This window comes from Nannobrachium achirus (genome assembly GCF_963921795.1).
Source record: "Nannobrachium achirus genome assembly, chromosome: 12".
Taxonomy (NCBI): domain Eukaryota; kingdom Metazoa; phylum Chordata; class Actinopteri; order Myctophiformes; family Myctophidae; genus Nannobrachium; species Nannobrachium achirus.
The window spans coordinates 18,011,981-18,028,863 of NC_137832.1; the positions used below are offsets into that span (position 1 = coordinate 18,011,981).

Below are 16,883 nucleotides of genomic sequence, written 5' to 3' on the forward strand. Positions count from 1 at the left end.
TTTGTGTAGCCTGCAGCGGGTCAATGGTTCGATTCCCGAGCCCGTCCCGGATTTGCTGTGCGTCACTCCCCATCTCTCCCCCCATTTCCTGTCGACCTACTTACTGTCTGTCAATAAAGGCATAAAAGCCCCCAAAAATATCTTTAAAAAAAAAAAAAAATCGAACCCATGTCATCCCTTCGAGCTCTCTCCCAGCTTGTCTTTCTCTACTATACCATTGTCACTATCAAAAAAGATAGAAAGCAGAATGCACACACACTCACACTAATCTAAAAAAGAAAAATGTGTCTGGCTGAAACATTTTGAAGGTGTTGTGGAATGAATTACCAGTTGCTGTTGGATGGCGTCATGCTTCTGCTTCAGAATCTCTTCTGTCCGTTGGAGAACGCCATATTCCGCCTTTAGCTCAGCCATCTCCTGTCGCTTCTTCTTGTGCACCGTTCCCTTGCTGCGCAATTTCCCCACCAAGCGCTTAAACTGTGGAAGAACAGATAGGTTGAATGTACTGTAACTTTGACCAGAATTAGTTTTTCCTCAACTTTGACCTTGCCAAGTGGCCTAAATAAATAAAAGATCACCCTAGCCTAGGGTGACCAGACGTCCCGGTTTGGCCGGGACTGTCCCGTTTTCAAGCTGCATGTCCCGGTGTCCCGAGAAATATCTCTAAAACACTAATATGTCCCGGTTTTCAACATTCACTACAAAATTGTCCCGGTTTTCAGCAGAAAAAAAACAGCTGTTTTCAGTGGTTGCCTAGACATTTTTCATGTTCTTTTCATGAAAACATGCTCACCTAACCAATCAGAAAACTACATTGCGTGTTTGAATTCAACTTGAGGTTGTTTGTCAATCACTCACTGTCTTATGCAACCCTGCGGTGTATATGTGCGGCGCGTGCACGAAAGTTAGACAATGGGCACGCACGTGCGCGGCGACGTGTGCATTGCTTTGAGGGTCACGGTTTTAGGCAACAGTGGTTCGCGTCCCGGTTTGAGCGGCTGAAAATATGGTCACCCTACCCTAGCCTAAACTCACCTGTCAAGTTTGATCCAGATCATAATACACCTCTCAGACAGACACAGACAATTAAGTGGTTGTGACGTGGTTGGGAAGTACAAGGAATGTTTGCTGACACTGTATCATGCACCGCTGAAATACAAAAAAAGTTGAGCCCAGGGGGTGATGGATCAGAAAACAGGCGCACTGCTTGAAGCAGAGGAGTCCACTGCGGTTCGAAACGGTCACCAGACCCTCTCAGGCAATCCGCCAGTAACATAGTGCAAACATCTTCCTCTGGCAGACTCGCCCATGTCTGTCCCACTGGACACAGCATTCACTCACTCCACACCCTGACTCTTCTCTGCAGGGCACAAGGCTCCTCCGAAAACCAAGAGCGGCTATAAATGTAACGTTACATGCTCACAGGAGAACAGCCCCAGAAATCATATCCCATAGGGCATGAACTGCGTGCGTGCGTGTGTGTGTGTGTGTGTGTGTGTATTTTGGGACATCAAGGGCAGACAAGGTTGAAAGGGGAATTAGCGTGTCAGAATAATTCTGCATAGCAGGGGGCACGGTGGCACAGTGGTTAGCGCTTCGCCACACAGCTAGAAGGTCCTGGGTTCGATTCCCGCCGGGGGACGCTGTGGGCGTGTTCCTCCCTCCGTGTCATCAGCGCCCACACCCTAGGTGGGGTTGGCGATAGGGCCTTTCTGTGTGGAGTTTGCATGTTCTCCCCGTGTCTCCTAGGGTTGATACCCTCACAAAAACATGCAGTAGTCCTGGTTTCTATACTTCCTCCCCCTAGCCAGCCAGGTGCTCCCCAATTCCCCTGGCGCGGCAGGGGGAGAGCGGAAACCAGGACTACAGGTTAGGTAGTTGGCACTGGGTGAGAAAAATGGGTTGCAAAAACTGTGGGATAAAAATGTTAGAAAAAGAAATCTGCATAGCTTTCTCTTGAGGCCTACTGTATGTCTTCAATGGCTACTACAGTAGCTACTGGCTACTACCAGTGGATCAGACACACACACACACACACACTCAGATACATCTATGAATCAGTCAGCAATGAGGCCATACAGCAGCAGCAGTTTTCAAAAAGCTGCAGTGAATGTAAATGGTCTTTCCAGATACTGTTGGAAGGTGTACCCATTATTTAGACTGGATGTGGGGGTTCCTCAATGAAGATCGATTACTTTATTAACAAGTTAGTTAACGGTAAATGTAATACAGTCAAACGTCATGCCAAAAGGATGACACAGATAGACCCAGGGGGCTTGTTTCCATTGTGGTCTGTTGTACTCAGTTCATCAGTAATGGTGGTGGGCGTGATAGTACAGCAGTCAATGTACACTATAGTATTTAACCAGTCGACCAACGATGGGCAAGATCGTGTCATCCCTTACGCATTTAGGCCTAGAATTATTGAATGCTTTAACCAGTGAAAAATAGCAGATATACCGAGTGCCGCTCTGCGGGCTTGTAGATCTGCTATTTTTGAAAAAGTCATGAAAATGTGTGCAAATCTTTGAACATATGTATTTTTAAAGCGAACAGTTGTAACTCAAATTTTGCTTCTGGGTGGTCCCTGGAACTAAATGTTTTGAGATGGGGGTCCGTGGCCAAATACATATCATTTTGGGGGTCCTTCACATGAAAAGGTTTGAGAACCACTGACATAGTAGTCTCTCAACAACAGACTAACTGAGCTCCATTTAAGTGAAAAGGACCTTTTCTTTGACGATGGCTGGCCAGATTGCTGACATAGAAACATAGGGTTTTTCAAAAAACCTTAGAAGGATTCAAAAGACACTTATAGAATCGGGTCAAAATTCAAATTTTCACGATTTTTCAAAAATAGCAGATCTACAAGCTCGCAGCGCAGCACTCGGTGCCGCGCTGTGAGCTTGTAGATCTGCTATTTCTCAATAGTTAAAGCATAAAATAATGCTACACAGTAATGTGTACCCATTCTAAATGGGTTAAAGAGGCCCCACAGTTGGTGGCTGACACGTGATGACATACAACCAGCAGAATGGAAAATACCTCTGATAAGGTGATCGTCTCCACCGTGGCCAAAAGCCCAAAACCAGAACAGAGGAGACAGATAAGTGGCTTGTGAGACAGCCCTCTCCATTTACTACATTAATCTACAGACTCATCTGTCTGCCTTTTGTCAGCAACCAGGCCCCTCTTAAGATTATTTTGTAAAATAATTTCCGATTCAGTTTAAAAAGCGCAGCATAATTGGGGAATAACTGGTGGTTCAGCTAATTAAAGCTAATTAAAGTATTAGAAATGTGTGAGTAGGGCTGTCACAATTATTACATAATCGTCTAATGGCAATTATTTGACATAATCACAATTATTTGACATGATCGCAATTATTTTGTGATAATCGTCATAATCGTGTACATGTTGAAAGACTATGCTCTCTTCCTCATTTCTTGTTTCTATCTGGTCATCACCCACTCTGTCTTTCTACACCCTGTATGTAAAGAAGAACATCCATTACTAAAAAAAAATAGTACATAGTACAGTAGCTGATGGCAACCTTCCAACCTCCTCCCACACACTCACTCTCTCTGACACGCACACGCACACACACGCGCACGCACACGCACACGCACACACACACACACACACACACACACACACACACACACGAGGAGGGAGAGAAAGTCGTTGCTATTTCAGACATCGTGCTACGACTGCCATGCTTCAGTGGCCAGTTTAAGCTCTCACCACGTGCATCTCGGTGCACTGTGAAGCACCTGGTCATAAAACTCCTCAGCCAGCCATCCATCAGCGACCCTGGCTATAATAGACCTGTTTATAGTCTATATAATGGGAAACGTGAAGAGTGGACAACTCTATCCTTAATCTTACTGTGCGTGCATAGGTTCAAGTGTGCACTGACACAAAGCAGCGATGGCACCCTGTAAAGTGCAAAGAAGCCCACTTAAAACGTACGTGTCGTAGTGTACCTGATGATGCTCCCCAAAAAGAAAGATATCATATCACCATATCCGTTTGTGTTCTACAAATAGGTTAGACATTGGCCATCTAAGATATCACTTTCAACCCGGCGTCCCTATTTGGGCGTGTAATCATAGGCAAAGATTTTTAACATAAAGTATATTGTCACTGTCGTGCAGAAACCTTGTATCTCCCAAGTTTCAAATTTGTAATTTTTTTCGCAAAGTAAAGCACTGCTTCATCATACAAGGCCATCGCACAAAAGTAGTGAAAACAGCTGATCTACAAGCACACAAGGCCTCGCGGTGCGAGGCGTTGTGTGCTTGTAGATCAGCTGTTTTCACTAGTTTAAATCACTAGTTGTGTGCTTGTAGATCGGCTGTTGTCACTAGTTTAAATCATTTAAAAAATGATAAATACAAAACAAACGGTTTTGGACATACACGGTTTCCACCCGACAACGACGATATACTATTATTATTGTTGATCTTAATCGTATTATTTATTTATCCAAATTATTTAAGAACGACTTCCCAGAATAAAAAATAAAAAAACGAAAAAAAGACAAATAGCGTTGTAGCAATGTAAGGAATTTACCATTATACACTAAAAGTATCACCATTTTCTTTCATTTTGTGTAATCACTCCTTCGGTGAGAACAAAGTGTCCCCCACAAATAGTGGACGTCTCATATTGGAATGCAGTTCTTCATGCGCAGAAGAGGAATTTACACAGCTGTCTGTTCAGGACGTTTTGCTAAACCGAATCCGAAGATTGATTACACTTAAAAGGTTGGGTATAAAAAGCCAACATTTCAAACAGCTTGTCCGGCTCGGTTCCTTGTTCTGGGTATTCTCTGCTGTGTTTCTTTTTATAGCCGTTGCATGGGAATGGGAGGGAGAGCAGGGAAAAGGGATAAGTTCCATTAGACAGTGTGCCCCTCTGTGTTTACACAGGAGCAGAAATAGCCCTCTCTCGTTCACCGTGAGTTCACAAATCCACTGGTGTTCACTAAAGTCCAGCTAACACAAGGGATGGGACGATAATGAACATTTCATATCACGATTATTGTAACAAAATAAATCGCGATTTATGATGATGATCCAAATCCATTATCCTGGGGCGGTAACCTGACTGAGCCAGATGGTGGCAGTAGTGCGTAGGCTACCGCCCTACTTTACCATCTGAGATCTCTCGGTGGGAGTTGATAACGCTCGTAAAGTCCCGGGCCGGACCAATCAGCGGCAGCTACGGGCGGGCTCTGAGCGGCTCTGAGCCAATAGAGTCTGATTGCAGACCACGTGGATGCAGACAGGCCAATATGAGTGGATGGAGTTGGCACTCCCAGACTGTGATAGAGAGACGGCCACATCCTGCTAAAGAATTTGAAAAAATGCCCCGCCCCTTACATCGGGTCTGCCTGAGCGATCCCAGATTTGCAGCCAGGCATACGCACTGCTACCATCATCGGGCATAGTCAGGCTACTGGGGCGGAACATCTGCCAAAAATCAAACCTCGGTTCGAAGTGGAGCGGTGAATCTGTGTGTGTGTGTGTGTGTGTGTGTGTGTGTGTGTGTGTGTGTGTGTGTGTGTGTGTGTGTGTGTGTGTGTGTGTGTGTTGTGCCTGCACAACAGCGCCCCTCCTTTAACTTGTGTGGCCACTCAAGGTATTGCCAGGCTACAGACATACCCAGCCAGCCAGCCAGCCAGCCAGCCAGCCACATAGCCAGCCAGCCACAGACATACCTGTCTATTGGGAGCGCTTTCACCGCTCCAAAAATAGCCGATCTACAAGCTCACAACGCGTCGGCAAAGACATTTTATGGAGAGTAAAAAAAAGACTGTTTCAAGTATGTATATTATAATTACCTTTTACCAATAATAGAGGATTTAAGTGGTACGGGATATGCAGCTCGGCAAATAAAAGGTGAATTGATCCCAGTGCATGACGGAGGACGATATCAGGATAAATTAAATCTCCACGATTATCGTCCCATCCCTAGCTAGCACATCTCGTGACGAAAAGAACAGACTTTCAGTTATAAGAATCTTTCTGTTTTGGTTCTGTGTGATAAAGCATGATTACACAGTGTTCACAGGGTGCCAATAATAGCACGATGTAGCACTCCAGTCCATACCCCGCAAAACACCTCCTCACCTTCCGACAAATAAGAGTTGGCTGATAATTAGCGGATATATTTAGGTTGCGTCAGACAGACAGACGCAGCAGTGAGTGGTGAGGAGGAACACTTCCAGCTTGAGTACCTCGTCACCGCGGATGATCTCGTCTCCATCCTGACCTCGTGCCTGGCTGCTCCGCTGGGTCAACTCTCTCTCTCCTGCTGCCAGTTCCTCCCTCGCCTCCTGCAGTTCCTCTGCCTTCGCCTCCTTCTTACGAATAATGATGGAGGCCTGAAGGAGTCCAATTACAGACAGCATACAAACCAGTGTTGATTTTGTTGACTAAAACTATGACGACAAATGTTTGTCGACTACATTTATTTCACTGACAAAAACTAAATAAAAACTAAGTTGAGATGACTAAAACTAATGCCTCATTCACACTACAGATATATAGTTGAACGTTTAGCTTGGTAATTCAATGTAATCTCAATGGAAACCAGCTTTAAAGATGCAGGGGATCCTCAGAACAAAGCTTTGAAAGCTTTAAAGCTGGTTTCCATTGAGATTACATTGAATTACCAAGCTAAACGTTCAACTATATATCTGTAGTGTGAATGAGGCATAAGACTAAATATATTGACAATTTCGTCAACAAAATAAAAACTAGACTAAAACGTTAGGGAGGGACTAGTGGAGAAGAGAGTCATTTTATGTTTGGTTGCTCTCAGGTTTTGCGTGCTGAAAATAGCAGATCTACAAGTTCACAACACGTTGCAGCGCGTTGTGAGCTTGTAGATCGGCTATTTTCAGCGCGCAACCAAGTGTAAAAATTACAATGCCATCAAGGCCCGCCAAAATACATTTGAGTTGACTAAATCAACTGTAGATTTAGTCGACTAAAATCGTATGATATTTAGTCGGTTAAAATTAGACTAAAACTAAAACTTTTCAGGTGACTAAATTATGACGAATTGAAATTGAAAACAAAATGACATTTTATTCAAAAGACTATGACTAAAACTAAATCAAAATTTGCTGTCAAAAACAACACTGATACAAACATGGATTAGAGAGTGTGACACGATCATATTCGTAGCTCACAAAATAGGAGAACGAGGGAGAATGTAAATAAGCAACTCATAAGGACTTGGAACGGACATGAAACATGAAAGCGTCATTGCAACATAAACAAAAACAACGTCCTGGTGGGAGCTTGACAAAAATATGAAACATGAGAGAGACATCAGTTACATCCGCCAGGCCCTGTTAGCAGGCTGCCTTCCTATAGCAGAGAAACACACTACAAGAAAAAAAGGCCACACAGTGAAATATTTGACCATAAATAAACCTGTTGACGGAACAATAAACCAGCTCTCAGCAGTGGCGTCACGCTACATCCATCATCTAAACAGAACACCCGAACTGCCTGGTCTTCACATCGGGAGCCAAGATATACAACAGGGTTGAAACGAGTATGAGGGACCGTTAAAGAATCATAGGGAATCAATAAAAGAAGGGAAATAAAGACATCACCTGCTGTCTGAAGAGGGTCAGCTTGTCATCCATGGGGTCATTTCTCATCATCCTCTTTTCAATTAGCTGGTTTATCTGAGTGTTGACTTCTTTGATCTGAGGGAGATATTGCATGAAGAAGACTCAGGGAAAATAATGACACAGGAATGTTGACTGTAAGATAGGGCATTCACCAACTATTCGAATATTTGAATATCAAAGTCACTATTCGACGTTGTTCACCAAAGTCGAATATTCGTTTCTTTTTATTTTTTTATTGTTTTCTCTTTAAAAAATGTATAGTTTATAAAGCTTGGCTAGATAGGAAGTCATAAGAATGAGTTGTCAATGCCCCTGGTGGATGAATTTGTTAATGCTCTATACCAGGGATTCTCAAACCTTTTTAGGCTGTGACCCCCAAAATAAACATATTTGAACTGGGGACCCCCATCCTGACAAGCACTTGGAATTGTAGGTATTACATTTAATGTGACCCGTAGGGGGTCCTCAGAGTTACTACAGGGGGTGCTCCAAGTCTTTGTGTGATAGAAACTTTTTTGCTCCTTTTTTATATTAACCACTTGAACCCTAGTGTCCTTATTCTGAGAACTTTAGCCAAAAATAGCAGATCTACAAGCTCACAATTGTGAGCTTGTAGATCGTCTATTTTTGGCAAAGAGCTTTGGCGTAGAGGGGGAAAAGAGCCGACTAACTAATTACAGAGTGAAAGGTCAAGTTTATTAAGTATGGACAGTTCAAGTGGTTAAATATCTGAAAACACAAATTGACAAGAATCCAAAATACACTGATGATTGTGCTGTCAAACAATGAAACTACTGTATATCATGGAATCTATGGAATCTATGGAAAGGTTGTGTGGGGGTCCCTGCTTCATCTCTCTCTCTCAAATAAGGGGTCTTTGGCCTGAAAACGTTGAAGATCCCTGCTGTAAGACACAACGTCTTCCTTCTGGCTGTCTTCCCCAGCCACCATTTCAAAAGCAAAAAAGCTTAGCTCTGATCCATAAATAGACTTCAACAACAAGGTTTACGCAGAACATTTTGTGTATGTGTGTAGGGCTGTCACGATTATGACATTTTATATGACGGTAAATTGTCACTCAAATAATTGCGATGAACGATTTAATTGTGTTTTTGTCGTTGACAATTTTGCACATGGCAGATATGACACATAACCTAAATACACAAAGAAATTACTGACATATTTGACAACTTTATACTTAAAAAAGAACATTGATAGTGGAAATAGCCGATCTACAAGCTCACACCGCGTTGCGATGCGACACGTTGTGAGCTTGTAGATCTGCTATTTCCACTACTTTTTGAAAGTGTTTGTAACTATATTAACATTTCTCAAATTCTCGATTATGACGATTATGCAAAAAATAATTGCGATTACCTCAAATAATTGAACACAGTACACAGTTTGTGTATCATTATTTTATGCTTTAACTATTGAAAAATAGCAGATATACAAGTGCCGCGCTGTGAGCTTGTAGATCTGCTATTTTTGAAAAATCGTGAAAATTTGAATTCAACCATCGGTATATCCTTGGTTCACCTTGTCGTCCAGTTCGTGGAGCTCAGCTTGCCCCATGGCAGGCTCAGACAGTACTTTCTGCAGGTACTGCACTGTGCGTCTCTTGCTCTCCAGCTCCTTGGGGACTTTGTCCGAAACCATATAGGAGTTGATCTTCATCTCCTCTTCTAGCCTCTTCATTAAGCCTAAAAAAGGGAGACAGGGGCGTTGAAATGAACATGGCCTTTTGATTGGGTTAAACAAAGTCTTATGGGCTTAGAAAACACAATGAGTGGAGCTCACGCACCTGCTCCGGCTGCTCAGTCAAATAAAACAAAAGATCAAGAGTGTATCACTCCAAGTCAGTGGTATTATACAATACACAGCATTGAATTAGCATTGGGATGACTACCAAATAAGCAGAATCTTTATTTGGATGTTAGTGGGCAAAGTGTTTTCTTTCTTTTTTTTAACCTGACAACCCTATTTTGGGCATGTCATCGTAGGCACAAAACATTTCAAATAAACACATTTCAAAAATAGCTGACCTAAAATGTGTCGCTGTGAGACCTAAAACGCGCCTCACAACGTGTCGCATTGTGAACTGCGATAAACTATCTCGCTTGTGAAAGCATCATCTCAGCCTGTTTTTGCAACGGTAATTTTGGAACTTGTAAATGTGTAAATCTCTGCTGTGGACTGAAGAGCACCGCCGTCAGAGGAGACCAAGAACAGAAGACTCCACATCAGATAAGCCTCATTAGAGCACTTCAAAAGATCAGTATAATTACAGGGCCTTAATAGATGTGGATCCAATTAACTGAGAGACGCCCTGATATTCCCTATGAACACTCTTGTGCGGTGTCTCCCGAACAGTGGGTCGGGAGCCGTTTTTTTTGCTCGCTGAGACGCGGACAAACGGCTACAATTCGAAAACTTGTAATAAACTAAGCCCATGGAGCATCGCAGCGGAAGTGGATTCCTGGGGTCACTTAAAGCTATACTGTGTAAGATTCTCAACTAGTGGTCAGTAGCCCTATAGCAAACCGCGGTCGCGTTCGCGTCTACAACGTCTGCCTCCACAACGCCGAGAGCTATCTTTGGAGGGGTCCCTGGTTCCTGTGCGTTCAGGCATTCCGGAGAAACGGACTACTTCACCCTGCCTGGTAGGCGAGATTACCTTTTGAGTAAAGAGACACACGGGCGACTACAAATATGGCGACCCCACTTCAAGATGCGCTGTGATTGGCCGGTAGTGTACCATGTGTGCATGATCGGCGATGTGATTGGGCAACGTATACACAACGTATACAGATGATGCAGATTACGTCAATTTTGCGCGAAATCCGGTCCACGGCCAGGATCATAGAAAACATATAAAGAGAAGGCTTCAGAAGCTGAAAATAACGGAGTGGGTGTTCTAAAACTTTAGCGATTTAACAGTTAGGACAATTTTAAGATTTGTTTTATAAAAAAAGTTACATGGTACAACTTTAATATTCCCCATTCATTTTCGCCATAGACTTTTACAAAAATATTTATAACAATTATGTTAAGCCTCGAACCAAGCCATCCAGGATGGAGGTGAATCATGACCATATAACCTTTTTTTCTATGAAAAGAACATTTTGAAAATCGCTAAATAAAGGGTAGTTATTAAATGTAGTATATCAAATAATGTAATATTAAAATATGTTTTCACATAGGATCAAAGGTTATATGGTCATGATTCACCTCCATCCTGGATGGCTTGGTTCGAGGCTTAACATAATTGTTATAAATATATTTGTAAAAGTCTATGGCGAAAATGAATGGGGAATATTAAGTGACCCCAGGAATCCACTTCCGCTGCGATGCTCTATACCCACCTCCCCTTTTTCCTTTGTAAATATCCCCTATTTCACTTCTTTACCATTGTTTCTTTTTCCCTTAGTTTTATTTTGTATTACTGCTCTTTATTTTCTCCCCTTTTGTCACTGACAATTCCCTATGCAAGGTACTGCGTTCTATCCGTCTGTCTTTCAATGTTATATGAGATACATAAAGTGGTTCCTGTGTAAATAAGCCGAAAAGCTTACTAGGATATCCTTTTAGTTGACTGTGATCCAGTGATTTTACTGTCATGGAACAGAACGTTTTCCTATGCAAACGTCTAATAAATTCTTCAATCAATCAATCAATCAATCAAACAAACACATTTTTATGGGTTGCAAGTAAATATACCTCTTTTGGTTTCCTACATTTAAAAAATATCTTTCAAAAGATGTTATTAAAGTCAAAGAAATCCCATTAAAAATATATATAAAGAACTATAAAAAAAAAAAAGTAGTGAAAATATACAATCAAGCTATTTTCACATGCTGGTGTCCCGGAGGAAGACATCAAATGTATCTTTTTTTGGGTCTCGAGCTACAAAAGGTTTGGGAACCACTGCTCTTTGTGTATCCTTGTGAACCTCTATATCCAGCTGTGGCCTATGATGGGAGAGACGGTGGGAAGCTCACTCTCTGGCTTGGCATCTGCTGCTGCCTGTCGCAGGTCCTTCAACTGCTGCTGAGATCTCTGCAGTCTCTGCTCTGCCTGGAACAGCTGATCACATGCAGACGAGAGACTCATTATTAGCATAGATTATGTTTTTACATGAACCACTTGAACCCTAGCATCCCTATTCTGAGTGGCACGTTAGCCAAAAATAGCAGATCTACAAGCTTGTAGATCAGCTATTTCTGGCAAAGAGGTTTGGTGTAGAGGGAAAAGAAGAGCAGTAGAAGTAGAAGTATTGACAGTTCAAGTGGTTAAATGTCTAAAAATACACATTAATCCAACATACACTGACGACAGTGCCTTCAAACAAGTCTACGCTGGCTAAGAAATCTATGATTTTTTTTATTTGCAACACAATTGTATACAATATATATAGGCTCTAGTGGGGGTCCCTGCTTCATCTCTCTCTCAGCTAAGGGGTCCTTGGCCTGAAAACGTTGAAGACCCCTGAGGTATGTATGTATGTATGTATGTATGTATGTATGTACAGTATGTATGTATGCATGCATGCGTATGTATGTATGTATGTATGTATGTATGTATGCATGCATGCATGCATGTATGCATGCATGCATGTATGTATGTATGTATGTATGCAAGTAAGTATGTAAGTATGTATGTATGTATGTATGTAGACATGCATGTTATTATCAGTCTTATAATATACAAAATGCGGAGAGACAAAAGCATAAAACCATCAAAGCCATTTACTTGATTCTTCTGTTCCTGTTTCTGCTGTGACAGAGACTCTTCCCTCTCCTTCTCCACACGCAGTTGTCCAGCCATCTCCAGCATCCGTTGGTGATTGGACACCGACTCCACCTAGTGGACATACAAGGTTACTGCCTACTGCTTAGGCTCTGCCTGCATCAAAGCATCCACATAAATAACCTAGTGTCTTTGACAGTCTCGAGTTTCACCCGTTCTGGCTGGGCCTAAAAGTTAATACCCACTTATTCTGCACACCATTACTCACTACAGTACTCCTGTAGATGCCTGAGCCTGACGGCTGTAATTATTATGTTATGAAGCCATTAGGATATGCCAGGGATCGTAATCATCAACTCTTTAGGTAGTTATTTGTTTTCCTCTGTATTCTGTTTGTATTGCTGTGTTTTGTTTTTTGTATACAGGGAATACGGTTGGAAATACGCTTTTAGCCAGCATGTTGACATGAGATTATGAACAGCTGATTCATTCCCCTTTCATGTATGGAATGATAATTAACATTGTCTCCTCTAAAGAAATAAAGTAATATTCTTCTTACCCTCTTCTTTAGCCTCTCCACACGTTTGTTTAGCTGGTCCTTCTCCTCCTCCATCGCACTTATGTCCTAAGAGGCAAAGTGGACATTTTAGGGACAGTTTTTGCGGTCATATATTACCACATAATATGGCACATAATATGGGTAATCTAATATGTGTACTTAGACAAAACTTGGAAATCAACAGTGACCAAAATAATTGGTCACTGGTGGCAATTTAAAATAATCAGGTTCCTTGACGTCATTTGTACCGAACACAGGTTCTGTCACATGACTTTAACAGGTATAGAGGGTATGCGCATGCATAAAGTGAATGGCAAATCGAGTGGCAAAGTGAGTGGCAAAGTGAGTTTAACGTTGTTTAATGCAATCAGATAGGACTTTTCTTTTTGGATGTATGGGCTGTCAAGGCCAGAAAGTAGTTTTTTTGCCACTCAGACGGCGTTCCCGCATAACTTCCGGGTTTAATGATGATGTCACGCGCATACCCTCTATTACATTTAAATGATGAGCATATTGATAATGTCTTAAAAGGGGGAACATGTTTTACCCTTCTAATCTCTGCTGTGGAGAAGCCGGAGGTCCTCAGTTGCTCACACTCCTTGTGGTAAGTCTTAAATCCGTCCACCAGCTCTGCATACTAGAAATGAACAGTATTAAACAGAACGGGTACACTATATTGTGTATCATTATTTTATGCTTTAACTATTGAAAAATAGCAGATATACAAGCTCACAGCGCGGCACCGAGTGCCGCGCTGCGAGCTTGTAGATCTGCTATTTTTGAAAAATCGTGAAAATTAGAATTTTGACCCGATTCTATAAGTGTCTTTTGAATCCTTCTAAGGTTTTTTTTAAAAAACCTAATCATTCTATGCCAGCAAACTGGCTGGCCATTGTCAAAGAAAAGGTCCTTTTCACTTAACTGGAGCTCAGTTAGTCTGTTCTTGAGAGACTTCTATGACAGAGACTACTATGTCAGTGGTTCTCAAACCTTTTCATGTGAAGGACCCCCAAAATGATACATATTTGGCCACGGACCCCCATCTCAAAATATTTAGTTCCAGGGACCACCCAGAAGCAAAATTTGAGTTGCAAACGTTCGTTTTGAAAATACATATATACAAAGATTTGCACACATTTTCACAACTTTTTGAAAAATAGCAGATCTACAAGCTCGCAGTGCGGCACTTGGTGCCGCGCTGTGAGCTTGTATATCTGCTATGTTTCAATAGCTAAAGCATTCAATAATTCTAGGCCTAAATGGGTTAAAGTATTTGATCACTGAGGATGAAAGTGCTATTCAAGACTGAGGCAAAGCCATGATGGTGGTGGCTGACGAACCTGGTGATAAGTGTCACTGATTACATCATCCTGCAAGAAGTCTGCAGGCACCTCCAGCTTCATGAGAAAGCGGGCCAGATAAGCCCTCTTCTTCAGCTCTGTGACCCTCTGAAGCAACCAGTGTAAGATATGGTGGATGACAGGTTTATTCCCGGTCACCAGGCCCTGTCTGAAACTGCTCCTGTATGACGTGAGAAGAGAGAATGACAAGGAAATAAGGAGCAATTTACTGTATATTTGACCAAGAGTTTTTAGGGAATGTTTGAGGTCGCAACTAGGGTTGCAAACTACTAGAAATTCAAATGAGGGAAGCCCTGAAAAATATGAAATCTCACTGTATATATGTACATGTTTTCTATATTTTATATTAACCACTTGACCACCATGACAAAAATAGCCATTCTACAAGCTCACCGCGAGACACGCTGTGAGCTTGTAGATCGGCTATTTTTGGCCAAGAGATGTGGAGTTGATCTTGAAGAAAGCGGTCCAAGTCCAGTTTACTAATTCTAGGGTTCACGTGGTTAACAACATTTATTATAACATATGTAAATGAGACGTTTGAACTTGTAATAATTGTGTCATTGATTGATTCCCCAAAACAACAAACAAAACAATCCCATGTCAGTTCAATACGGGACACGTCTTTTAGTTTCCAAATAAGGGACGATTCTGTATTTCAAGGGATGGTTCTCAATCCTAGTCGATACAATCATTAAAAAGGTTATAATTACGCATCAGACAGACTCCCAGGAGGCTTGTATTTCAGCATTCCCAGCAAGGTAACCATTCTCTTGGCGGTCTGCTCAGGCATTTCTTCACGGATGTCAACAGCTTGCTGGAAAGAGACATGGGTTTTACAGTAGTACTCTCCTTATTTACAGTAAGACATGATGACACGCCTGAATCATACAAGGTGACATAAACAGCTACCGTGAATGTCAGTGGTGGAAAAAGTATTCACATTTTTTGGAAAGTATCAATACTGCAATGTAGAAATACTCTGTTAATATTGACTTAAATAAAAGTAGGCTACAAAGTAATTATTTATATTATATCAAAATGTCCTTAAAGTACCAAAAGTAGAAAGTGCTCATATGCAGAATGTCCCATTTCACAAGTTTTCAAATGTATAAAAATCTTTTGAAAATAGCATCGCATCAAAATCTACGAAGTTAACAAGTAACTGAAGTTTTTCAAATAACTGTAGTGGAGTAAATATTTGCACCACGACGTGTAGTAGGACACGATGACATGCCTGAATCATACATGGTGACATAAACAGCCACAGTGAATGTTACGGTAACAGGTCAGGTGGGCACCAAAACCAACAGGGCACTAGAGACATGTGGGCACCTGGACAACTGGGCACTAGGGACATGTAAAAAATAAATGGTGCATTTATATAGCGCTTTTATCCAAGGCGCTTTACATAGATTGTGCATTACATTCACCCACACATTCATACACCGATGGTGGAGGAAACCATGCAAGGCACCAACCTGCTCATCGGGAGCAATTAGGAGTTCAGAGTCATTGCTCAAGGACCCTTCGACATTCACTCAGGCGGAGCCCGGATTCGAACTGGGAACCCTTCGGGCTCTAATAACGACTTCTCCACCCCTGAGCTATGCCGCCCCAGAGTATGTGGGACAACTGGGCACTAGGGACATGTGGGCACCTGAACAACTGGGCACCAGAGACATATGGGCCCACATGTCCCTAGTGCCCAGTTGTCAATGTTACCTGTAGACTGTCATTGTCTCACCTTTGGGTCTATTTCAGCCAGGACATCATTCAGCACCTGCAGCAGTTGAATGGGTTCCAGAGAATCAAATGTGATGAGGTTGAAACTTTTCTTGAAGGGCTCTTTGTTAAGCTGTTCAACGACGAATTTCAGTTGTTCGCTCATCTTGAGAACGTTGAAAAGTGCTTAATATGCTTCATTAACCAGCTAACGTGTTCGTTGATGTGTTTTATTTTATTGTTTTACCTTTAGCTAACTGCTAACTAGCACGTATTTCGTCTATAAGCAGTCCTGTGGAGGTAGAAAGGGTGGACCCACTTGAAATGTACACAACCTGGCTAAAGTATTGGCTAAAATCCACGCAGAAATCAACAAATACAAAACATTGTTGTTTTGTTCGCTGTTGTGAAAAGCGTCTTGGAAACGGAGTTAAGCGTCGCGAGGCTGGCTGGTTGCTAACAGGAAGTAGATTCGAGGTAATCCATCGAGCGAGTTATTTTCGCATGTCAAAAACACAGTGGCGTCAGTTCGGCAAAAGCTAAGGTATGGCAACATGACTGGTGTCTTGACAAGACACCAGTCATGTTGCCATCCCTTAGCAACAGGCACGATGAAAAGTCAATTTTATTATTTCCCCCTGTAGCCAAGTAACTTGCCATACCCAATTGACGCCTCAAAAACAAAAGAGCAGAGCCTCCTTTGAAGAGACGCTGGAACAGATCTACGACTACAAGGCCAGTGTAAAAAATATCTAATGCAAATTAAAAACTGTCCAGGGTGTTCCCAACAGCCTGAGTAGACAATGAAATGACCAAAAGTTTTTTTGAAAGT

The 16,883-nt window shown here is 42.0% G+C and overlaps 1 protein-coding gene across 1 annotated transcript in view; it reads right to left on the reverse strand.

The window, feature by feature from the left end:
* Nucleotides 1-16,461, reverse strand: part of ift81 (intraflagellar transport 81 homolog) — a gene marked incomplete at its 3' end in the record, with an annotated part of 32,206 nt that extends 15,745 nt beyond the window's left edge. The window contains exons 1-11 of the mRNA XM_080738190.1: nt 16,074-16,461; nt 15,040-15,143; nt 14,306-14,486; nt 13,513-13,602; nt 12,966-13,031; nt 12,410-12,520; nt 11,659-11,743; nt 9,197-9,360; nt 7,637-7,732; nt 6,245-6,391; nt 328-477 (exon numbers count right to left, since the gene is read on the reverse strand). Coding sequence (XP_080594316.1) covers nt 328-477; nt 6,245-6,391; nt 7,637-7,732; nt 9,197-9,360; nt 11,659-11,743; nt 12,410-12,520; nt 12,966-13,031; nt 13,513-13,602; nt 14,306-14,486; nt 15,040-15,143; nt 16,074-16,217 — 1,338 coding nt within the window. The 5' untranslated portion in view covers nt 16,218-16,461. The remainder of the gene's footprint in view (nt 1-327; nt 478-6,244; nt 6,392-7,636; nt 7,733-9,196; nt 9,361-11,658; nt 11,744-12,409; nt 12,521-12,965; nt 13,032-13,512; nt 13,603-14,305; nt 14,487-15,039; nt 15,144-16,073) is intronic.
* Nucleotides 16,462-16,883: the final 422 nt, after the last annotated feature.